The sequence below is a fragment of the Astatotilapia calliptera genome, chromosome 9 (genome assembly GCF_964374335.1).
Source record: "Astatotilapia calliptera chromosome 9, fAstCal68.1, whole genome shotgun sequence".
Lineage (NCBI taxonomy): Eukaryota > Metazoa > Chordata > Actinopteri > Cichliformes > Cichlidae > Astatotilapia > Astatotilapia calliptera.
In genome coordinates, this window is record NC_137430.1 from 34,400,051 (window position 1) to 34,425,380 (window position 25,330).

General features: G+C 41.6%; 3 protein-coding genes across 3 annotated transcripts in view; 1 reads left to right on the forward strand and 2 right to left on the reverse strand.

Annotated features, from left to right (window-relative positions):
• Window positions 1-2,326: 2,326 nt before the first annotated feature.
• LOC113029536 (ribonuclease inhibitor-like) overlaps window positions 2,327-25,330 on the reverse strand; it is a 114,866-nt gene continuing 91,862 nt past the window's right edge. The window contains exons 6-10 of the mRNA XM_080305842.1: window positions 18,405-18,581; window positions 9,485-9,661; window positions 7,200-7,376; window positions 4,025-4,198; window positions 2,327-3,349 (exon numbers count right to left, since the gene is read on the reverse strand). Of these exons, the coding sequence (XP_080161968.1) occupies window positions 3,325-3,349; window positions 4,025-4,198; window positions 7,200-7,376; window positions 9,485-9,661; window positions 18,405-18,581 (730 nt within the window). The 3' untranslated portion in view covers window positions 2,327-3,324. The remainder of the gene's footprint in view (window positions 3,350-4,024; window positions 4,199-7,199; window positions 7,377-9,484; window positions 9,662-18,404; window positions 18,582-25,330) is intronic.
• LOC113019023 (uncharacterized) lies at window positions 10,927-14,660 on the forward strand. Its single transcript, XM_080306859.1, has 11 exons — window positions 10,927-11,350; window positions 11,444-11,563; window positions 11,639-11,686; window positions 11,769-11,852; window positions 11,961-12,026; window positions 13,077-13,137; window positions 13,235-13,280; window positions 13,370-13,414; window positions 13,499-13,563; window positions 13,640-13,748; window positions 13,868-14,660. The coding sequence occupies exons 7-11, from the start codon at window positions 13,254-13,256 to the stop codon at window positions 14,135-14,137; spliced, it is 516 nt and encodes a 171-aa protein (XP_080162985.1). The 5' UTR covers window positions 10,927-11,350; window positions 11,444-11,563; window positions 11,639-11,686; window positions 11,769-11,852; window positions 11,961-12,026; window positions 13,077-13,137; window positions 13,235-13,253; the 3' UTR covers window positions 14,138-14,660.
• Window positions 20,903-25,330, reverse strand: part of LOC113016619 (NLR family CARD domain-containing protein 3-like) — a 28,375-nt gene continuing 23,947 nt past the window's right edge. The window contains exon 5 of the mRNA XM_080306437.1: window positions 20,903-20,963. Within this exon, the coding sequence (XP_080162563.1) occupies window positions 20,903-20,963 (61 nt within the window). The remainder of the gene's footprint in view (window positions 20,964-25,330) is intronic.

Sequence of the window (25,330 nt, forward strand, 5' to 3'; positions counted from 1 at the left end):
CTTACAGAAGACGTTACAGGTCTGTGAGAGCCAGAGATTTTCCTTGTTTGAGGTGACCAAATACTTATTTTCCACCCTGATTTACCAATAAATTCTTTACAAATCCTACCATGTGGATTCATGGATTTTTTTTTTCACATTCTGTCTCTCACAGTTGAAGTGTACCTCTGGTGCAAATTACTGACCTCTGTCATCATTTTAAGTGGGGGAACTTGCACAATCGGTGGCTAACTAAATACTTTTTTGCCCCACTGTATATGGTTGTTGAAGAAGGCGTATTAAAGAACCACCGTGGATTATCGATACCAGCGTGGGTGTGTGTTCTTCCGACTAGCCTGCTAGGTGTTTTGCCGCCTCCTCTCCACCACGCAACACAACCCAACGTTACAACGTCTCCAAAAACGTCGGAGCACTTTTGCAAATGTGTGATGTCTTGACAAACCGAGCAGATATTTGAAGTTTACACTCCTACATTCTCAAACAGGAGCCCCAGCAGAGATGGATGGATGGCGCGGCTCTTCAGAGCCCCCAGTTGGAGCAGATGAAGGGCCAGCAGGTGTGGAGACCCCTGGCTGAGGCAGCTGAAGCTGTGGGTGGCTGTCAGCCAGCTCAGGATGCCTTTTGGGCTGCAGCAGCATAAAATCCTCAGCAGGCTGGGTAAGCTTGCGTGAGCTCTCTGTGGAGGCTGTTGCAGCTGACTCACCCGAGCGGTGCAAACTTAGTTACCTTCAAGGCTCCAGAGTCAGCTGAGGTCAGCAGCTCAGCCTCTGGGGAGGTTACAATCCCTGGAACAGCCAGGTCTCTACAACCAGAAACAGTCTTTGCATGTGCAGCTTCAGAACCAGACTTGAAGTTCCAGTTAGTGTCCGATGTCCCAGAAACACTCAGGTGCTCACTGAGCAATCTCTTGAGGCCAGAAAGTAAAACAGTCTTTGAGCCTTTGTGGGAACATTTATCGTCTGTGCTGGAAAGGTGGAAACATCTGGGAGATGCAGCCTTAACACACTGGGTTTCACACGTCCTTGGAGGCAGCTCACTAAACTCAGGGATGCAGACAAAAGCAGCACTTGCAGGAACACAATGTGTCCTCTCACAATGAGCTTGGAAGCAGAAACTGAGTTTTCCTCACTGACTGTTTTAGACAGTGTTGTGGGAGCAACACAAACAGCAGCTTCAGCTGGAAACACACAGTTTAGTGTCTTTGCTGCTCGCTTTAAGTCACAATAAACAGGAAACTCATTGTGTCTCATGTCAGAATCACTCATATACAGGAAAGGAAGAGGCGGAGCTTATTTCCTGCAGGGAGAGGTTAGCAGTCTGTGTCTTTCTCATTTCTGACTCCTAAAGAGCTGAAAAACACAGGCTGTTATTGGCTGGCTGACACTGGGATTAATGTCCTTGAAGCCAGCAGTCTTTAATGTCCAGCTTCAGGACGGGCAGGTGAAAAACAGTCCTTTATGTCCTCTGATGTTCAATAAACTGTCCTGATTACTGAGGGAGCAGAGAAAGTGTCTCCATCACTCTCCACAGCTGGATGCTCTGAAATCCAGCTGTGGAGAGGAGCGCCGGCGGCGTGGACGCAGTTTAGTAATCAGGGAACGGGAGACAGGAGGGAGACACAGCTGGGACCAATTACACACACGAGACAGGAAACAGTAACACAGGACTGTCAAAGTAAAACAGGAAACACAGAGTCCAAAGTAAGGAGACGTGGGACACAGTGAAGACACACAAACCAGAACTATAATCACAAAACTCAGAGACATAAAGAGTGAATCAGCTGATTCAGTGTTTGTGACAAAAACATGGATCCTGCTTAATAAGTTGTGTTTGTTGGTTTCTGTATTATTTTGTGTATCACTCTTATGAGCTGTTGTTTTTTCACTGAAATATTATTTAATTGTTTTAAGCTTTTTGTTGACTTTGAAGTGCTTAAGTTGATATTTTTGAACATTAATTTGTTCGATTATTGTCGAGTGGATAAAACTGTCAAACACAGCTGCTTCCAGCATGGCCGGAGGAGAGGTGGCCGAGCAGACGCACAACACACACAGCTCACAGGTTTGCATTTCTAGATATTGCAGATGTTGCAGAAATTGACAGTAAAGAACTCAGAGATCCAGCGCTGTCTCCTGCCCCTGATTTATACACCACAACACAACGACAGGCGTAACTCACACAAACGGGCAACATGAGGCTCAGATGCTTTGGACATGTTCACATATACTGGACACAGAATGATGAAGATGGAGCTGCAGGAAGGAGGAAAAGAGGAAAACACAGAAAAGATTCACAGATGTGGTGAAAAAGGACACGACAGGTTCTGTTTGTTAGTTTGGTTTTTCTTTATTTGGTAAAGACTCAGAAATAAAGAGAAGATCACATGTTTGAATATCATATTAATGTTCTGTAATACACAAGTTGTAAAATCTTTCCAGAGTGAGACAGAGACTGTGCAGAGACTGTAGAAGGACAGAGCAGCAGCAGAGCAGTCCAGATACACTGATGATCCTGTCAGATCTTCCTGACAGGAAGACCAGGTCTTCCTTGGTCTCTTGTGTTCTGGGGGCCTCTGGATGTCTGGAGTTTTGATCTCCTCCATACCTGCTTCACCCCCTGGAGGACGGGGCTGTGCCCCCCCCACACCCTCTAGCAGATCATTACATGAAGGAACCTTTTAAAAACAAAAAACAAGCGCGTCCATGCTCACAGGTGTACACACGGGTGATCACACCCACAAACTACACCCTTTTTGGCTCCTACCTCAAAGCACACTGTGTTCTGTTGATCTTATGTGCTGCACAATAATGTTTAATATTTAGTATTTACTGTCATATTCCCATATATCATTGTGATGTTGTTTATTCTATTACTCTTGTTCTCTTCTGCTTGTTTTCTTTTTTCTTTCTCAGCAGGTGATCCAGGTGATTGATATATGCATTTTTTTTTCTCTGCCCGTTCTGTTGGTTTTTGTCTTTTGCCCTTCTCCCCCGTCCCTCTTCTCAGCTGTTTCTCTTTCCCTCTTTCTTTCTCCCCTTCTTTCCCCCAGTCAAGTCTGTCCCATATTCAGTAAGTGAAAATAATATAAACAATAAAAGGTGAATCAAATGGACCATTACGGCAAGGCTGGGATGGTCAGTTTGGTAAAGTAAATCCGTTGGGCATCTTTCTTTGCCTTTAGACAACAATTCTGATGCAAAAGAGCCAAACGGGACAGGAAAAAAAAAAAAAAAGATGATCCTGTCAGATCCAGAGGGACACACAGGGATGATGCTGGACTCTACATTGTGTCTGACAGTGGAGCTGTTCTCAGAGCAGTTCACTCTACAGCACTGACAGTCCTGACCACCTGCAGAGAGAAGGAGGAAGAGCAGAGGAGATAAACGAGTGTTTCCAGAGACTCTTCATCAGCTGTCAGTCAGTGATGCAGCACATCCAGTATAAAGAGCAGCAGGGACGTCAGTGCTGGGACTGTACTAGGACTCATTGTTGCTTCACTTTCTCTAATCTTTGGATTTTTATTGAAGTTGCTGAAAATGTTTTTCCCTCCTAGTCTGAGTTTGGACTTTCATTCATTAGAAGAACCTTGGTGTGTCCACTCTGAGCTCTGTAGGAGCCCCAACAACAAGCCCAACAATCCAGATGGACGGTTCCAGCTGTTAACTGGAGGAACTCCATCCAAACATCTGCTCTCACTAAGTTCTTCCTCACCTACAGACTGTGATCTTCACTGCTTTAAACTTGGAAATCAATGCAGTCATTGGTCTGCGTGCTGCTTTGTTCAGAGAGCTGATTGGCTGTTGACAGCGTTTGATCAGAGCGTGTCAGCCGTTACTATGGTGACCATAAAGGTGAGAAACAGGAAGTGTTTGTGTCCAATCCTGAACCCTGTCACCGTTCTCCTCTCACAGCTTCACTGAGAAGCTGCAGCTTTACAGGAAACACTGGATCTTTGTTTCATACTGACTGTGTTTAGTACAATACTGCTGACAGCACCACCCACTCACTCCATCACTCTACTGACCTCAGAGTCTCCAGTCTGTAGTCTGGACTCTGTTGAAGATCAGACAGCTGCTTCACATCTGGATCCTTCAGGTTGTTTTCCCACAGGTCCAGCAATCTCAGATGGGAGGGGTTGGACTTCAGTGCTGCTGCCAGATAATCACAGCTGATCTTTGACAAACCACAGTCCTCCAATCTGTATAAAGAATGAAAGATGTAAGTTTATTAGACAAAGTGCTTGAAATCATTCAGTGTTTCATCATCTGTTCAGAGTTGAAGAAGGTTCAGAATGTAGAAGTTTAGAAAATGGAAACTCCAAACAGCTGAAGCCAACAGGAAGCAGCTTCAAACAGGAAACTTTGCAGAGTTTCAGACTATATGTCCTGATGCAGCCAGTTGGATTTTGGAGATTTGAATCTCTGTTCTGTGACTAAGTCCTTGAATCATTTCTTCCAGTTGGTCCAACAAGACAGACTAAGTATTGGACATGTGTTGTGGCTCCATCAGGGGAGCTTCTAAATGTGATGTGATGGCCCCTCTGGGTCTGTCAGGTCACAGCACTGAAGAGAGCTCAAACTGGGCACACAGCTGTTCCAGTCTGGACCAAAGACTCTATACTGGGACTGAGGGACTGCTTTGACTGCACCCACTGGGACTTTTTAAAGGCTCATGTTCTCACTTAGATCATCGATTTCTACTGACATTTCTTTCTGGGGAAAATGGGGATTACTTTGGAAACAGGAAGTATTTCCCCCAATAAGCAGCCCTGGATTAGTAAATCACTCCAACATGTTCTCAGGCAGAAGAAGCTGTCTTGTTATGAGGGAGAGAAGAAAAAGATTGAGGCACAGAAACCTGTTGAAAGAGAGATAAAGCAGCTAAAATCAGGTGTAAAAGTAAAGCAGAGGATGAGCTGAATAAAGGACACTCAAGGCTGGCTTGGAAAGGAATGAAGTCCATGGTGGGGATGCAGAACAAGGAGCAAAGATGAATGTGATGCTGAATCAGCAGAAGACTTGGACTCATTTGATTCCAGCTTTGATATCATTGATTTCAATGAAGAGCTTTGTGATTGTAGCAAAGGGCTGGTAGCTCTGAGAGTCCCACTGATGAGGTGTTTGTGTGGAAATCTCTTAGTGGGACCAAAGAGAGAAAAAGCCCTGGTCCTGATGCTGTGGGAGGGAGATGATTGAAGTGTGCTGTGAGGAACATTTTCCAGTCCTCCTTGGAACAACAGGAAGTTCCCAGCATATGGAAACAAAGGTTAAGTGTCCTATGGCACTCAGTGATGATGGTGCTGTGGCCCCACCACCTCCACCTCTTTGTAAAGGAACTAACTGTAATCTGAAGCTTCAAATGGAACTAAGACTTCCTCCACTAGGTGGCAGTGTCTGATGAGAAAGTGTTAGTGGAGCTGGCCTGGAGTCAGAAACAGGAAGATGCAGGATTTGGGCTGAAATGGGGAAAAGTGGTTCGCACTAGTGCCTTAAAGCAAGAAGGTTGTAGGTTGAAGCTTGGTGGCCTTTCTGTGGAGGTTGGATGTTCTCCCACAGTCCAATGAAATGCTGCTTAGGTTCATTGGTGCTTCTACATTGGCTGTAGGTGTGGATGTGAGAGAGTGCTTCTCTGTCTCTCTCTGTTGGCCCTGTGATGGACTGCTCACCTGTGCAGGTGGACCACGCCTCTTGCCTATGACAGCTAGGGCACAGGCTGCAGCCCTGTGAGCCTAAGCTGAATAAACAGTTAGCAAAAATGATCCATAGATGGCCTGAAATCCCCCAGTTAGCAGTGTGGTAGATAGCTATGACATGCTAATCCCATCCAGCAGCTGTATTCTACCTGTAAGCTGATCCCTGCTGAGCCAAAGCACTTTTTCATATACAAATTACAACCTTTAATAGAAACCTATTGGTCAGCATCTTATTAGCCTGCTGTTAGCTTCATTCCACAGAAAACTGAGAGAAACTAACAGAGTTGATAAAGAATAAAGAGAAATGTGCTGATTTAAAGCCTTTGAAGTGCTTCAGATGATCTCTGTCCACTTCTGTCCACTCATTCATTCATGTAAGCTTTCTAATGCAGCTTTGATCGTCACAGTCTGCTTGATGAAACTCATTCTAACCCTGAATGTCAGAGTGTTCCTCCTTCTCTTTACCATCATTCATGCTGGCAGTGGAGGAGATTTGGATGTTGGACTGTGTTTGGATGATGTGTGTATGTTTGTGTTGGACTGCTGTCTGTAAAGCAAACGTACATTTTGATTTTGGATTTCAGTGTCACACAGACTTTAAGGTGGAATGAAGAGTTTGAGAGTTTCACAGTGAATCATCCAGTGGAGGATTTTTTTTTGTTCTTTGAAGATTTGAAATGTGAACATTGTTCTGCTGCAGTCAATGGACTAAACCAGAGAAGAAGAAAACAGACTTTACCATGAAGATCCTCAGTGTGGATCAGTTAAAAAAAGGCCCAGCAGCGTCTCCACTTTCTGAGAGTGCTCAGGAGGAACAACCTGGAGGAGAGGCTGCTGGTGACAGTTTACAGAGCCACCATAGAGAGCATCCTAACCTACAGCATAACAACATGGTATGCAGGGTGCTCAGCTGCGGACAGGAAAGTACTGCAGAGGGTCATCAACACAGCCCAGAAGATCACTGGCTGCTCTCTGCCCAGCCTGGAGGTCACTGCAAACTCTCGGTACCTCAGCAGAGCTGGCAATATCATCAAGGACCACTCTCACCCCAGCAACCAACTGTTTGAACTATTACCGTCAGGCCGACGGTACAGGTCACATAAAACCAGGACAAACAGATTCAGGGATAGGTTCTTTCCCAGAGCTATCACCGTAGTAAATAAGCACAAAAACAATTGAACCTGCTTAGCTATTCCATACCGTCACTGCCATTATATTATGCTGCTATTCATACTGTCATTATATTAATGCTGCTATCCTGTATATATCGTACTTACTACTGTTTGAGTACTTGCGATTGTTTTATTGTACTTTTTATATTTTACATTTATATTTATTATTGAATCTTGCACCAAGGGAGTGGCACTCCAATTTCGTTGTACTCTGTACAATGACAATAAAGGCTATTCTATTCTATTCTATTCTATCAGCCTGATGTCTGCAGTTTAGTGTCAGCACAACTTTCACATCATATTCATCTCAGCACAACTAAAACATGCTGACTGACCTCAGAGTTTCAAGTTTACATCCTGGACTCTCCAGGAAACCACACAGATGCTTCACTCCTGGATCCTGCAGCTTGTTGTTGGAGCTCAGGTCCAGCTCTCTCAGATGGGAGGGGTTGGACTTCAGTGCTGCTGCCAGATAATCACAGCTGATCTCTGACAAACCACAGTTCCACAATCTGTATAAAGAATGAAAGATGTAAGTTTATTAGACAAAGTGCTTGAAATCATTCAGTGTTTCATCATCTGTTCAGAGCTGAAGAAGGTTCAGAATGTAGAAGTTTAGAAAATGGAAACTCCAAACAGCTGAAGCCAACAGGAAGCAGCTTCAAACAAACACAACAAGAGAAAAAACTCTGAATGTTTCACATTAAAGTCGAACATTTCTCATAAAAACAGGACAAAGACTTGAAGAAGTCGTGTTTTTCCTTCCAGGAACCACATGGCTTCACTTTTAAAGGTGAAGTGTGACAGAAACGGACATATTTGAAGTCCAACACCTTTTTCCAGTCACATTATTAAAGCAGACAAACTACAAGCTCATTTTCATTGCAACAAGTCATCTTCTTACCTGGACTAACAACACTGGTCTCTATGTGCAGCTGGCTGTGAGACCAGTGCTCAGGGAGCGTCTACAAAGTGCAACACTGAAAGAACATCACACACTCATTTGCTTCCAGCACTTTCACACAAACATCTACTGTCATTATTGTCACCAAACTCTGTGGATCCTTTATTGCAAATTCAAATGGGATCAAATGGTCAGACAAAAGAGGGTTATGAGGAAATATGATGAAATGTTGTGTATTAGCAGCAAGTTATTGAATCATTTTCCTCAGAAACCAAACAAAATGATTGACAAACATGTTTTTACAAACTCAGTGTTGGACTTGGATCAGCAGGATAAGCTGATGTTTAAAGGCATTTGAGTCTCGCTGTATGAGAGTCCAGTTATTACTCAATATTTATGGATGATGTTCTTTCAGTGTTGCACTTTGTAGACGCTCCCTGAGCCTCACAGCCAGCTGCACATGGACCAGCTGACATCACCCAGCATTAGAGGCGGCTGTAAAAAATTCATGTTCCCATTTAAATGGTTTTAATTTGAATAAAGCGATGTTGATTCATTCAATCCTGAATCGATGTTTAATATTAATGTATTTTGCCAGAATCTCAGCTTAAAGCTCCCAAAAGTATTTCAACAACAAGCAAACAGATAAAACAGTAAATGAGAGCAGCTAAACACACAAAGATGGAAACACAGAGCGTGGATCGTTCACTCGACGGCACGTACACGGACACGCCGTCGGGGCTGAAAGTGGACAGCTCACAGATCCTGAAGCTGCAGGTTTCATCTGTCTCCAACCAAAACTGAGTGAAGCAGCAGCAGAAGAAGATCCAAACTCTGCTTCACGTTTGATCAATATGCTCATGAATTCTCTCTGACTTTGGCTGTTCCTGCCTGCACAGCTCTCTCTCTCTCAGTGTACTCCAAGAACAGCTTCAAACATCTGTTTCTGCATCATTCACTGTTTATTAGCCACCAGTCTGCTGTTGTGTTCAGTGCTGTCGGCCTCTGACAGTAAAGCCTCATTTCTGCTGTTCCATGGAAACTTTTTAAAATGATGACAGATTACAAACTCTCAGCTGTGTCTGTAATCAAACCTCTGTAACTTTGCTTCACTTCAGCAGCATCAGCTCATGTTCACATGTTGCTTCATGGTTTGCTTCAGTTTTTGATCGACTGCAGAATATTTTGAAGGTTATCTGCTATAAAAAGCCAGAAGAGGAAAACCTGCTTCATGTGTTTCTGTTTGATCCTCAGTGACTTTGACACAAAGGCCTCTGCTGTGATGATCACACCTCTGATCAAGTCTCACAGTGTCACAACTGATCAATGATCAGAGTTAGAATATTTCTGACTGTCTGCTGTGTGCCGTGACCTTTGACCTGCTAAAGACAGTCAGCTGTGGATGATTCATTGTTGTGTCTGATACTTAGAACTGTGAGGAAGAAGCTACACAGTTAATCAGGGTCCCCTCTCTCTGAATCAGGAAAGGTGGGCAGGCCGCGTGTGGGCCGCGGGCCATACGTTGAGTATCACTGTTTGAAATGTGAACATTGTTCTGCTGCAGTCAATGGACTAAACCAGAGAAGAAGAAAACAGACTTTACCATGAAGATCCTCAGTGTGGATCAGTATAATATCAGCCTGATGTCTGAAGTTTAGTGTCAGCACAACTTTCACATCATATTCATCTCAGCACAACTAAAACATGCTGACTGACCTCAGAGTTTCAAGTTTACATCCTGGACTCTCCAGGAAACCACACAGATGCTTCACTCCTGGATCCTGCAGCTTGTTGTTGGAGCTCAGGTCCAGCTCTCTCAGATGGGAGGGGTTGGACTTCAGTGCTGCTGCCAGATAATCACAGCTGATCTCTGACAAACCACAGTTCCACAATCTGTATAAAGAATGAAAGATGTAAGTTTATTAGACAAAGAGCTTGAAATCATTCAGTGTTTCATCATCTGTTCAGAGCTGAAGAAGGTTCAGAATGTAGAAGTTTAGAAAATGGAAACTCCAAACAGCTGAAGCCAACAGGAAGCAGCTTCAAACAAACACAACAAGAGAAAAAACTCTGAATGTTTCACATTAAAGTCGTACATTTCTCATAAAAACAGGACAAAGACTTGAAGAAGTCGTGTTTTTCCTTCCAGGAACCACATGGCTTCACTTTTAAAGGTGAAGTGTGACAGAAACGGACATATTTGAAGTCCAACACCTTTTTCCAGTCACATTATTAAAGCAGACAAACTACAAGCTCATTTTCATTCCAACAAGTCATCTTCTGACCTGGACTAACAACACTGGTCTCTATGTGCAGCTGGCTGTGAGACCAGTGCTCAGGGAGCGTCTACAAAGTGCAACACTGAAAGAACATCACACACTCATTTGCTTCCATCACACAAACATCTACTGTCATTATTGTCACCAAACTCTGTGGATCCTTTATTGCAAATTCAAATGGGATCAAATGGTCAGACAAAAGAGGGTTATGAGGAAATATGATGAAATGTTGTGTATTAGCAGCAAGTTATTGAATCATTTTCCTCAGAAACCAACAAAATGATTGACAAACATGTTTTTACAAACTCAGTGTTGGACTTGGATCAGCAGGATAAGCTGATGTTTAAAGGCATTTGAGTCTCGCTGTATGAGAGTCCAGTTATTACTCAATATTTATGGATGATGTTCTTTCAGTGTTGCACTTTGTAGACGCTCCCTGAGCCTCACAGCCAGCTGCACAGAGAAGGGTCTGGCTGCAGCCACTGTGGAGCTCCACAGTGGCCGTAAGCATGGATACCGTGGAAGTCTTGCAAGTTTATCGCAAAGAGTCTTTCTTAAATAAATTTGCCGTTAGTGATTTCATAATTCTAGGAATCGTCTAGTTTTCTTACAATGATCATGTTGCCACTTTTTTTGCGTTACAACAACATTCCTTCTTATTTTAATGTTTTTTCATCGTGCTCCATGGCAGAGAAACACACAGATCAATATCTCATTGTCAGCACTGGGTCAAGCTGTCGTAGGTAAGTACATGCATTGTCTCATGACCAGAACGTACCATTGTTTACATGTTAGATTTGTTCCTATCTGTGTGTGTATATTCTTTTCTTTGTGTACCTAGCCCCACAGGTGTGCAATAAACCCAGAGAAACCACAGAAATGGTGTTGAACCCAGCACCTTCAATGTCTGGTGACACTGGTAAAATTTCTTATTTTGAATAGTGATTGTCATATATAGGTGAAATAATAATCTTGCATTCATTATCTTGTTGTAGTTGATGGCTCATAAACGAATTTGTTACATGCTGTTTCAAATGAATTTCCTTCTATAAATAGTGCTTATTTTTCTTGCATTTGTATGCATTTAATATGCATTCTATGTAGTGTTTTGTCTGAAACCTGTTAAAATCCCTATAGGACCTCAGGAAAGAGTTGACAACAAGAAAGCCAATAGAAGGTCTCAACAGATGCAACTTTTCCTGACCTGTGTGGACCACCGTGCGAAGCTCTGACAAAGCCTGAGAACATTTGGGCCAGCCGTTCATTGTGGTGTTTTGTACAGCACCCTGGCCAACAACAGCTTGTATGTTAAAGTTTTCAGATGTCGCAAAGTGCAACTTTTAGTGCTTATCTGATTTGGTCATCCACAGTCTATGACACCTCTCTGTTTTTTTAGCTCAACTATGTTCTGGACATCAGCAGACCCAAAGATGAGCTGATTGTTGAAACGTCTTCTGGATGCCTCACGCGGGCAGATTTTTGGACAATGGGTTTAAACAAACAAATGGAATCGACTGTAAGTATTTTTTTTTCTACGAATATGAAATAATAAAGTGTACATTCATTTTTTTCATGATTTTTTCTGTTTCAGATTGGAAATGGCTGTTTTGAGCTTATCACTAAAATTGTTCAGTCAAAGGTACTGTATGTTGTATATGATGATTGTCAAGCTTTAATTTAAAGAGTTGTTGTTTTAAATGTTTGTTTTTTTTACATTCTAGGGGATAAGCATTTACATAGAAAATCTGTATGTCACCCGGACTTGGCTTGCACCCTATGGCTGTGATCCATTGCAGTCCTTTCCTGTAAGTGTACCGTCCTTTAAAGAAACAAGCAAGTAATCAAAATGATTTTTTTTATAACTTTGGTGCGAGTTCATATACAGGATACTTAAAAATACCATTCTGTTTCAGACTGATGCTCAGAGGATGGACATCATAGTTCTCCCTCTCTGGACACCTGGTCATTTCCAGTTGTGTGTAAGTCTTGTTTTTTGACACATACAAACTGTTAGAACTTTGCTATGTGTCTGAGATGTATTCAAGCTTTTATGACGCAGTTTCAAAAGTCTTTGATTGTGATCGCTTGCAATGACATTGTTTTCAGGTTTGAAGTCATGGCTAACTGTCTTTAGGTACTGAAGCCACCTAAAAGAGAAATCCTCTTTCTTGACCCATTATACACCAAGGCAGGATTTGGTGGCCAACAATATGTTTCACTTTTGAGGTCACATTTTTATAAGCATTTTTGGTTTGTTCCGGAGTTTTCAGGAACCTGTTAAGTGCATCCCAGATCATGTTCTGCTGATCTTGAGTGTTCACACATACAGTACACTCACATGCTTTTTTTATAAACTATATCAGCAAGTTTCTGTGTGGAGTTTGCATGTTCTCCCCGTGTTTGCGTGGGTTCCCTCCGGGTACTCCGGCTTCCTCCCACCGTCCAAAGACATGCAGCTTGTGGGGATAGGTTAATTGGATAATCCAAATTGCCACTAGGTGTAACTGTGTGAATGAATGTGAGTGTGAATGGTTGTCTGTCCCTGTGTGTTGGCCCTGCGACAGACTGGCGACCTGTCCAGTCTGTCGCCCTATGACAGCTGGGATAGGCTCCAGCACCCCCCGCGACCCTGAAAAGGATAAGCGGAAGCGAATGGATGGATGGATGGATATATCAGCATGATGCTTCAACATTTTATTCTATTTCTCATCTTCACATTATGATCAAGTCAGTGATGCTGTCTTTAGATGACTTTCAGACATAAATAGGGTCTTCAAATGTTCTAGTTTAACATAAAACACCATTAAAAATTAGTTTATAAAATATGCCAACCTTAACTTAAAGCTGTAAGTGCTTTATTTTGACCAACTGTGAGCATGTGACTGTACTTTTTCATTTTGTTATGCTGTTTTGTTGAGGTCGTGTTCCTAAGGCCTGTAGTTACAGTTGGTGCTATTAGCAATAAACATTTCACACCCGTCATCATGACATCTGTTAACTTGTGAATGTAACTGTCTTTTAAAAAAAAGGAATCTTGCAGTGAAGATCATTCCCGGGCAGTGGTCAGAAAAAAAGAGCTTTGACTTGAAGGTATGTGCTAGTTTAAGTGTATGGTGAATAATATGAATTACACTAGTCTTCTTTTAAGGGATTTTATTAACGAGCCTTTATTTTCAATGTAATACAGGGTTTTCCAAGCCAAGACTATGGACTGTGGGATCTTCATGCTGATGGTAATTTTTCTCTTCTCTTCTTGAGATTCATACAGAAGCTAATTTAAGCTTCTAAAAAAAATGACATTTTTATTTTTTCTTCCAAATAGTCTGCTCTGTACGTGGCACTGGATGCTTCATTTGACTATACTATAGTAAGTATTCTATTTACTTTCGCAGCAATGGAGTCTTGAATCTTTTGAAAGTTGTTAAATATGTTTCATATTAATATTTTACAGTCAGACATGCCCTACTTGCGTAAATGGTGGTGCTTGCTGTTGATGGAGAACTTTGATCTCAGGAGGTATTTATATTTTGACTTCTGTTCTATGTTGTGTCAAAGTTTACACACCTTAACAATATCAACATTTTCTGTTAAGCTCTGGCAAGCTATTTGCACACTGGAGAGAGGAAGCCAAAGCTGTGCTTGAAGGACAACACGTGCCCATTTTCAGACTGAAAAAGCGCAAGTTCCAGGAAGTCAGTCAGGTCAGTATTCACTTTAAACAGTAGTGTAATTACATGGATAGTGACATTTGAATAACTGTTAAAAAACTGTTCTGCAACAGAGAAATAACTATGTTTTCATCCCCATTTGCCTGACACAGGAGCCAGCAGTTGTTGAAGATCTGCGTCCTGCTGTGCAGTGGGTTGTCCAAAATAAGGCACTTTTCCGTGGACACGTAACAATGCCAAAATATCTGTCCTTAAATCAAGAGGACCAGCAGAGGGTCTTAAGAGACATGTCAGAGGAAGAAGACACCGGAGCAAGGGACTTGTTCCTCTTTGTTTTTCAGTTTGCAGAGGACATGGAGCTCTTTTTGAAAGCATGTGCTGATGAGCAGGGACTAAGGGTCAGTGCTATGTTTGACATGTAATGGACAAATGAAGGCACTGGCTGTGTTTGTTTGTTTGTTTAATATGTTGTTGTTGTTGTTTTTTTGTTTTGTTTTTTTGCGTAGTACAAAATTCCAATTAAACTTATTTCAAAATGTTGTTCACTTTATTCTGTGTCCATACTTATAATAAAGGATTACAGTGTAACAGCATTAAATGTAAATGTAACAGCATTTTTTTTAAACTTGTAATTTCAAAATAAAAAGCTTATTGTTGATATTAACAGTAAAGAATTGTAATCAATAATATTTTTATACATTTTAAACATTAACACTCTGGGCTCTATCCTGGCCATCTGTGGACACTTCACTTATTCTTTTTTTTTGGACTACTGCACTGCAGTGGACCAAAAGAATGACACGGGTTTGATCTTAAGGATCTAATAGTTGTGTGTGTTGTGCATGACATTGCCACACAAATATGTATTTGCAAGATAGAGTAGAATAAATTATGACGCATGAAATATTACAAAGGCTGCAGTGACTTTCTGTTGATACAGACTATTGAGCTTTGAGTTTCCCAGTCAAACTTAGCTTGGAAGCACATGCTAAAAACACTTTTACTCTTGTACATTTCATAACAAGACACCATAGCCAAAATATTAACAAAATATATATTATTAAAAAATTCAAAGCTGCAGCACATACAGCAACAAACACCGTTAGTAAATGTGTCCTGGAGTTTATGCAGGTGCAGAAAGTGCTGCAGCTGTAAGTCAGCCTAACAGCTTCCAGATCACTTATTTTTCTGGAAAGATGGTAGGAAGGGCATCACTGCTCATTTCTACAGTCTCCCAGATCTTGGAATACAAGTCTTTGTACCATGAAACCACTTCGCAGTACTAGGAGTCCACTAAAACCTATAAAGAGAGTGATCCTGGAAGAAATGGGGCACACACTAGTGACCTCAACAATTGCAAGACAGCCTTTTCCCTGATGCTCAGATGGGAAAAAAAGGAAGTTTCATGAAAACATTAGGACTTTATCACCGTTTTATCTGAAAAGTTAATGGTAATATATTGTCACGACCGCGGTGGCAGACGTGTGGAATTGGAGATAGGACCCAAAATGCGGCAGCTCTGGTGCAGATGAGTATTTATTTAACAAAAGAAAATACAAACAGCAATGGCGTGGGTGAAGGTGAAACAGGAAAACCTAAACTGGGTAAAACTAACAAAACAAACCAGAAACGAAGATGCAGGGAGGTCCGGGTAAATACATACGGAGAGACGCAGGGAGACCGAGGGGAAACAACACAGACGAACCAGCAACTACTAAGACAGAAAACACAACTTAAATACACTCAGAGAACAAAGGGAGATTACACACAGGTGGGAAACACAGCTGGGAGTGATTAACATGACGAGACTAGGGAGGCAAACTGAAAACACTCACATAAGACGCAGACCTTCACAATAAAACAGGAACTTACACATGAAAGGACACAAACTAAGAAACGCGGACTAGATACAGGAACACACGGGCAGAACAGAGTAAACACTAACCAGAGGAAGAACAGAACCAAAATCGCGAAGAGAAAACACAAAATGTTGGGTCAAAAGGGCCCAGGATCATGACATATATAACCTAACTGGCTATAAAGAGTAAAAAATTTAGATACAATTTTGATTTTGATGAAAAGGACTGGTGCTATTTTAAAGAGTCACATCGGTAAAAGTAGATAAATGTTTTAAGAAATATACATTTTACAGCATTTTGTGAACATACACAAAAAGTTGCCATTTTTGGCAACAAACAAGCTGAGAGAGAGTTTTATATTTTTGGCTCTCCTTGAACAAAAATAATAGTGCATAATAATCAATGTTGATGTTAATCAATTAGATGTCCCAGACACTACTATTAATAATACAGCAGTCCCTCGTTTATCGCTGGTGTTACGTTCTAAAAATAACCCGCGGTAGGTGAAATCAATGAATTAGCCAACTTTATTTTTTACAATTATTACAGATGTTAAGACTGTAAAACCACTCACTACATGCTTTATACACTTTTCTCAGACAGGCACGAACATTTTCACACTTTTCTCTTTTGTTTAAACACTCTTAGAGTTCAAACCTTCGTAGAAACATAAGTCCAGTATTATGGAATGAAACCAAAAGGTGCATTTGAGGGTGCAAAACGTTTCGTCGGCATTGTTGTGTTTGTTTGGGAGAAAACTTACAAACATACAGTACAGCACTTCAGAGTTACACTGCTAGCGATCGAAGATTTATGTAAATTCGACAAGCTAAACGCATTCTGTACTGTACAGCAGGAGTCCCCAACCTTTTTTGCACCACAGACCACTTTAATGTCAGACAATATTTTCAGGGAACGACCTTTAAGGTGTCGCGGATAAATACAACAAAAGAATAAAAAAAAGAAACTGTGGTATTTTGTAAATATAATGATAAACGTGACTTGAGCTGTGCGCCAACAACAATGACAGTGACATCCTCCTCTCTGCTTCTTAACGCTCTCTGGTCGCTATGGTAACGCGTAAATAGTTCTTTCAAAATAAGACACACAACTACAACCATACATTTCACACCGGAGGATCAACTGTCGCGGAACGGTACCAAAGGACTCACGGACCGGGACCAGTCTGTGGGCCTATTAGGGACCGCTCCTGTACAGGAGACACTGGACTAGACTGATTGACAATGGTCTACAGCAATCAGAACGCACAACACGATGTACTGTAAAAAATATAAATAAATCAGCGAAACAGCAAGTGTCGCGGAAGGTGCGCCGCGTTATAGCGAGGGACCACTGAACACTTTTGGCCACGAACAATTTAGGGGATGGTGAATTTTTTTGAACAAACCCAGAGTGTTAAAAACCCCCACTTAAAACCATTTTTATTTCTCAGCAGCATCAACAGTAACAAAAACCCAATTTAGTTTTGGCTGTCAAAGTCGATTTAACTGAAGTTACGTGTTTCCAGTTACTGTGGAGCTCCACAGTGGCTGCAGCCAGGTGCTCTTGGCTGCACATGGACCAGCTGACATCACCCAGCATTAGAGGCGGCTGTAAAAAATTCATGTTCCCATTTAAATGGTTTTAATTTGAATAAAACGATGTTGATTCATTCAATCCTGAATCGATGTTTAATATAAATGTATTTTGCCAGAATCTCAGCTTAAAGCTCACAAACTATTTCAACAAGCAGCAAACAGCTGAAACAGTAAATGAGAGCAGCTAAACACACAAAGATGGAAACACAGAGCGTGGATCGTTCACTCGACGGCACGTACACGGACACGCCGTCGGGCTGAAAGTGGACAGCTCACAGATCCTGAAGCTGCAGGTTTCATCTGTCTCCAACCAAAACTGAGTGAAGCAGCAGCAGAAGAAGATCCAAACTCTGCTCCACGTTTGATCAATATGCTCATGAATTCTCTCTGACTTTGGCTGTTCCTGCCTGCACAGCTCTCTCTCTCTCAGTGTACTCCAAGAACAGCTTCAAACATCTGTTTCTGCATCATTCACTGTTTATTAGCCACCAGTCTGCTGTTGTGTTCAGTGCTGTCGGCCTCTGACAGTAAAGCCTCATTTCTGCTGTTCCATGGAAACTTTTTAAAATGATGACAGATTACAAACTCTCAGCTGTGTCTGTAATCAAACCTCTGTAACTTTGCTTCACTTCAGCAGCATCAGCTCATGTTCACATGTTGCTTCATGGTTTGCTTCAGTTTTTGATCGACTGCAGAATATTTTGAAGGTTATCTGCTATAAAAAGCCAGAAGAGGAAAATCTGCTTCATGTGTTTCTGTTTGATCCTCAGTGACTTTGACACAAAGGCCTCTGCTGTGATGATCACACCTCTGATCAAGTCTCACAGTGTCACAACTGATCAATGATCAGAGTTAAAATATTTCTGACTGTCTGCTGTGTGCCGTGACCTTTGACCTGCTAAAGACAGTCAGCTGTGGATGATTCATTGTTGTGTCTGATACTTAGAACTGTGAGGAAGAAGCTACACAGTTAATCAGGGTCCCCTCTCTCTGAATCAGGAAAGGTGGGCAGGCCGCGTGTGGGCCGCGGGCCATACGTTGAGTATCACTGTTTGAAATGTGAACATTGTTCTGCTGCAGTCAATGGACTAAACCAGAGAAGAAGAAAACAGACTTTACCATGAAGATCCTCAGTGTGGATCAGTATAATATCAGCCTGATGTCTGCAGTTTAGTGTCAGCACAACTTTCACATCATATTCATCTCAGCACAACTAAAACATGCTGACTGACCCCAGAGTTTCAAGTTTACATCCTGGACTCTCCAGGAAACCACACAGATGCTTCACTCCTAGATCCTGCAGGTTGTTGTTGTAGCTCAGGTCCAGCTGTCTCAGATGGGAGGGGTTGGACTTCAGTGCTGCTGCCAGATAATCACAGCTGATCTCTGACAAACCACAGCGCTCCAATCTGTATAAAGAATGAAAGATGTAAGTTTATTAGACAAAGAGCTTGAAATCATTCAGTGTTTCATCATCTGTTCAGAGCTGAAGAAGGTTCAGAATGTAGAAGTTTAGAAAATGGAAACTCCAAACAGCTGAAGCCAACAGGAAGCAGCTTCAAACAAACACAACAAGAGAAAAAACTCTGAATGTTTCACATTAAAGTCGTACATTTCTCATAAAAACAGGACAAAGACTTGAAAAAGTCGTGTTTTTCCTTCCAGGAACCACATGGCTTCACTTTTAAAGGTGAAGTGTGACAGAAACGGACATATTTGAAGTCCAACACCTTTTTCCAGTCACATTATTAAAGCAGACAAACTACAAGCTCATTTTCATTCCAACAAGTCATCTTCTGACCTGGACTAACAACACTGGTCTCTATGTGCAGCTGGCTGTGAGACCAGTGCTCAGGGAGCGTCTACAAAGTGCAACACTGAAAGAACATCACACACTCATTTGCTTCCATCACACAAACATCTACTGTCATTATTGTCACCAAACTCTGTGGATCCTTTATTGCAAATTCAAATGGGATCAAATGGTCAGACAAAAGAGGGTTATGAGGAAATATGATGAAATGTTGTGTATTAGCAGCAAGTTATTGAATCATTTTCCTCAGAAACCAACAAAATGATTGACAAACATGTTTTTACAAACTCAGTGTTGGACTTGGATCAGCAGGATAAGCTGATGTTTAAAGGCATTTGAGTCTCGCTGTATGAGAGTCCAGTTATTACTCAATATTTATGGATGATGTTCTTTCAGTGTTGCACTTTGTAGACGCTCCCTGAGCCTCACAGCCAGCTGCACATGGACCAGCTGACATTACCCAGCATTAGAGGCGGCTGTAAAAAATTCATGTTCCCATTTAAATGGTTTTAATTTGAATAAAGCGATGTTGATTCATTCAATCCTGAATCGATGTTTAATATAAATGTATTTTGCCAGAATCTCAGGTTAAAGCTCACAAACTATTTCAACAAGCAGCAAACAGCTGAAACAGTAAATGAGAGCAGCTAAACACACAAAGATGGAAACACAGAGCGTGGATCGTTCACTCGACGGCACGTACACGGACACGCCGTCGGGCTGAAAGTGGACAGCCCACAGATCCTGAAGCTGCAGGTTTCATCTGTCTCCAACCAAAACTGAGTGAAGCAGCAGCAGAAGAAGATCCAAACTCTGCTTCACGTTTGATCAATATGCTCATGAATTCTCTCTGACTTTGGCTGTTCCTGCCTGCACAGCTCTCTCTCTCTCAGTGTACTCCAAGAACAGCTTCAAACATCTGTTTCTGCATCATTCACTGTTTATTAGCCACCAGTCTGCTGTTGTGTTCAGTGCTGTCGGCCTCTGACAGTAAAGCCTCATTTCTGCTGTTCCATGGAAACTTTTTAAAATGATGACGGATTGGAAAACACAGAGCTGTGTGTCCAATCAAAGCAGAGATGGAACGATGCCACTTTTTATGTCCGACATCGATATGAATCCAATATAGTCGATTTTATAATCAAACGTTTTTTGAATGTCTTGCTGTATTTTGTATAAGTTCATACTCAAGTTTAAAATCTAAACGCTAAAGCTGTTCTGTTATAGCTGTGTGCAACAACACACTGCAGCCAAAACATTAGACAATACTGATCTTTGTATTTAAACTTTTAATCTATGTAATTAAAGTAATATTCAAGTTATTTAAATGCAGTTTTATGAAGATTTTAAAAACCCTTTGGTTGTGAATAAAAGAAGTGCAACATCAGCACAAAGTAATGTTTCTATTGAACAACACAAACAGGTTGTAGAGTGGAGCCTTTTATACTCACAGCTGAACAGAAACAACATGCAGAGTGGAAACAGTGCAAATAACTGCAAACAGGCTTCATGACACTCATGTTTGATCAGGATGGATGTCAGTGTGAGCTGTTTCTATCACATTAACCTCACAATCAATTTGGTCTCATTTCTATACAAAACTGAACACAAGTGTGAAAAAAGTGTTTTTGATTGTTTGGTTTTTGAACCATGAAACTGTTTAACAACAGTTTGTTTCACAGTCAAACTTGAGTCTGTCCATCGTTCGGTCAGACTGAGCAATGACAGCACACAGACAACAGCTCTCTGAAACACCAAACTCAGGTCCTGTTGATGCTGATACACAGTGACACAGTGACATGGCTGATTCATCCTTTTGTCTTTAAACAGCTGCAGCTTTCACTGACAGCACATGTGGTACTTTAACCTTTGGACTGCTTTCATCAGTTCATTATGGAGTTACTACAAAGAGTGAAGCTATAGGATGATCTGTCTGCTGTCACTGGGTGGTGCTGAGGTCTGGATCTGAGGACGGCTCCTGTAATCACAACGAGAACACAATCATCACAAACTGCAATATAAAGTTTATCTCTGAAATAAAGCGGATCCTTCTGTCCTCACACACTCGGGAGTGTTCTTCTCTTCTCTTCCATTCTTTCAGTCCTACAGTTCTGCTGACAGCTGAGCTGTTTGTTTAAAAAAAAGCCTTCTATACTAACAGATGTTCCAATATCATGTTCACCTTTGAGCTGTTGGAGCTTTGTAAATGGACATCTGCAAAGATGAGATGATGGAGCAGGTTTCAGTCCTGGTTCAGTCTGCTGCTGCATCCTGGTCACAACATACAGAGGTGCTATCAGCACTGGTATTGAAGAAGAAATATTAATGCTTCAAACTGTCATGAATCGCTGTGCGGCAGGCAGGAGTTGGACCCAAAATGCAGGCACTCAGGCACGAGGTTTAAACACAAAGAACTCAGCTTTATTCGCTGGCAGGAGAAAGTCATACAAAGCAAACTAAACTGGAAACTCACAAACTAAACCCACAGAGAGACACAGGGAGCTCCACACAGCATGAGGGACGACACGACACTGACTCAGAGAAACACAGGGTTTAAATACACTGGGGAGTAACGAGGGGGATGAGACACAGAAGGAGGGCACAGCTGGGAGAAATCAGGACTGACGAGACAAGCAAAGCAGGACGCATTCACATAAGACACGGACCTTCAAAGTAAAACAGGAAGGATCACACAGAGACGCGAACTTGACACAGTGGAGACAGCAACTAAGAAACACAGAGACATAAACCATAAGGCAGAGGTCTAGTGATGGCCAAATGAAGCTTTCTGAAGCTTGTATTGAAAAATGGTTCATTACTCGGAGCTTTTCAACACAGTCCTCTCTGGTGACATCTGGTGGCCAAAAATATGAAGAGCAGCTTGAATCCACAAAATAAAACCAACTGCTTCATTATGATTGCCCACTCTACAGAGCGGAGTTCTGTCTGATATTGGGCCGCTGTTGTGTTGCTTTATACGTGTATTTTTTGGGGTGACAAAAATGTTGTTTATTACTTTAATAAATAATTTTGACCAGTAAACTCTCCTTGTTTAAACATGCACCATGGTTTGGTCTTTCTTTGCTTGTGACTTCTTGATGTTGGTAAATGCAATAATTGAAAAATACCACATTACATATAATATACATATAATAATGTACAACACATTCTGGAGTATGCTTCTGCTGTGAGATCCCGCCTCCATGTACTTATGCAGTTAATCGCTAGACGGGTGTATTTATAAATAATATTACATTAGGGAACTTTTCCTATACATATTTTTGACCTGGGGTAGAATTGATTGTGAACTGGAAAGGGAAAGTGCTTGTAAACTTACAAATTGAAAACATGATGCATTTAAGGTAACCCTTTTCCATTTGTATTTAAGAAGAAAATTTGTTCTAGTGTGCGATGGCCGAAACTGTTCCTTTTCGTGGAGATAATTTCTCCTTCCTTAAGGAAAATCCCTTCACATGGAACAGAAGAGGCTGGAGTGCACAGAAACTGGTAGAGATGCAGTTATACAGTCTACCTGGGCCCCACCAACTATCAGCTAAAGAGAATAAATAAATTAAATTGCTGCACATTTTGCAGACTAACATTTTAAAATTATTTAAAACATAAAATATATACTTTTATAACATTAAATGTAAAGAGTCAAATAGAAGTCTTTCTAAAGTTATTTAATGATATTTATATTATGAAAAGCAGATTTTTGACATTTGAAGTTTTTCCCGTTGTCAGATAAAATAAACACGCACAAAACAAAAGCAAACAACAAGAACACAAAGCTGGAAAACCCACCCGATTGACCAAAATCAACTAAAAATACTCCCACACAACAGAACCTCCTCTATTCCTCGCTGGCTCCAAATCTCTCAATAGAAATATCAGTGGTTTGCTATCTGTCACCATCAAAACACTCCACAAATCCCGCGAATGGTTCACCTGCTTATAAACCACTGAATCAGATACCGAAGCAGTTCGGTTCTAAATGAAGCTTCGGACGTCACTGATCACGTGACTCTGGCCAAACGAATCAAGCTTCGACACAGTGCTTCTGAAGCAGTGTGTTGATTTTTTTGACACAGGCACCGGAGCTTCAGCTTCAAGCGGACCATCACTACAGAGGACTCTAAGAACCGACAGACACAGAGGGGAACTCAAACATGCAGACACAGACTACACAGAACAGAGGGGACACAGAGCAACATGAAGGGCAAGGGATCGAAACTAGAAACCATAGAACAACTTACAATAATACAAACATCACAAAGAACTAACAACGCTGGGTCAGGAGACCAGGACCGTGACACCAACTATTTGTCTTAAAGGATGGAAGCTGCACAGAGTTCTGCACATGTGTCTTTGTGAACATACCTCATCAACAATATTTCAGACAGTTTTTTTAACCTGAATATTTGCAACAAACGCAGTATAAAAAATACAGTCAGTGCTAAAAAATTAATCATTGGAAAAATTAAAACATTTTAACTTAAGCTGGCAAGAGGAAGTCGTTGGTTTCAGTAAACATCGGGCTTTGCTATTTGATCAGTTTTTACGGATTAATGTGTTGTTACTGAAGTGCCAGGTTTTTAAAGTTGGTGTTACTGTCTTTACACATGTGGAGACTGAAAACATGGTGCTGTTTAATAAGATATTTAATATTCAGCTCTGCACAGGAGCTGCAGCAGGATGCAGCCTGTTGCCTTTACAGTATAACACTTGTAGTACAGTAACAGTAATTAGTGACTGAGCAGCCCGGAGCGTTTCTCTTGATTTCTTTAGTAAATTCATTCACCTGCACAGCTAAACGAACCCTGACAGCCGAGTGCTCATCTTAGCTAGCTAGGTGTCAGGACCGAGCTAAGGACGGTAGTTACGGAGTAGCTTACAAACACGTTTAACTTACCGAAAAAGTACAGCAGGGCCTCGGGTCCTTCTGTCGGGGAGTCCAGTTTACTGAAGAACACCTCAGGCTGTCGAAGCGTAAACGCTGGCCCTCCTCTCAGAGCCTACGCTCTATCTGCTATTCCCGAACGGAGATACGCAAGTTTCTCCGTGACTGCAGCTGCCAGTCAAAGCTGTTATGATGACGTTTCACCCCAATCTAACATCACCGTGGTAGGAATTAGAATCAAACTTATGGGAGAGGAGACCCCTTGGACATAAATCAGCGTGATGAGAACTATTGATAACAAAAGAAAGAATGTTTGGAAAAATATCTGAGGAGAATAAATTTATTTTAGTCTGACCCCAGTCCCATCCGCTAACATGGAGGAGGCGGGGTTTATGACCTATACTGCAGCCAGACACCAGGGGGCGATAGAGACGTTTTGGCTTCATTTTTGGGAAGTTGTCATGTCATCCATGTTTTCTACAGTCATTGGCTGTGTCCCAATTCAGGGTCTGCACGCTTGAAGTACGCATTTTAAGTGCGATTACGTAACCGCCACGCGACAACGGCTGTCCCAATCCGAAGTGTACTTCAAATGCATACTTCAAATGCATACTCCAAATGCGCCGTCGATTTCCCCAAATATCAAGCGTGGTCCGGTCCACGCTTCGTGGTCCCATATATCCCACAATTCATAGCGCGGCGGTGGGTGTGGATAATTTTGCCGCAAAATACGGCAGAAGGGAGCGGCCAAAGAGTGAACTGTCAAAAGTAAGTACTGAATATGATGTCACTTATTCATGTGCGAATGTTTAATAATGAAGAACATTAAAACATTACTGTTGGCCACATGTCGGCAAAGTTATGTGACATTAGTGATGTTTATATATATGTATATATATATTAGGGGTGCAACGATATTCGTATCGATATTGAACCGTTCGATACAGTGCTTTCGGTTCGGTATGCATATGTATCAAACAATACAAGATTTGTAATTTATTTTATCAACTTTCCTTCTGACGATGCTGTCTGTGTGGAGCGCTCAGTGAATCTGCGTTCGACTACTCCGCCTAGGCTGCACTGTCGAGCGCAGATCCACTGAGCGATCCACACAGACAGCATCGTCAGAAGGAAGAGCGCAGGGCAAGCTAGCGAGACAGAAGTTAAGCTCTCCTTGCAACATGGCAAATTGAACCTCCCCCACCCTCATTCAGATCTGGCGTTTGGAATTATTTTGGTTTTCATGTGACGTATGACCCTGAAGGTCACAAACTTTACCCGAGTCATTTAGACAGCCGTTAGCACAGGATTCTCCTTATGGGGACCTGATATGTTTAATATGCTGCTGAGAATATAGCCCAGAAGAAGCGGATAGTATAGCTTTTATTTTGGAAAGAGACATTTCTCTGTAATAAACTCTCTTTTCCAAAGATGAGTGATTCCTC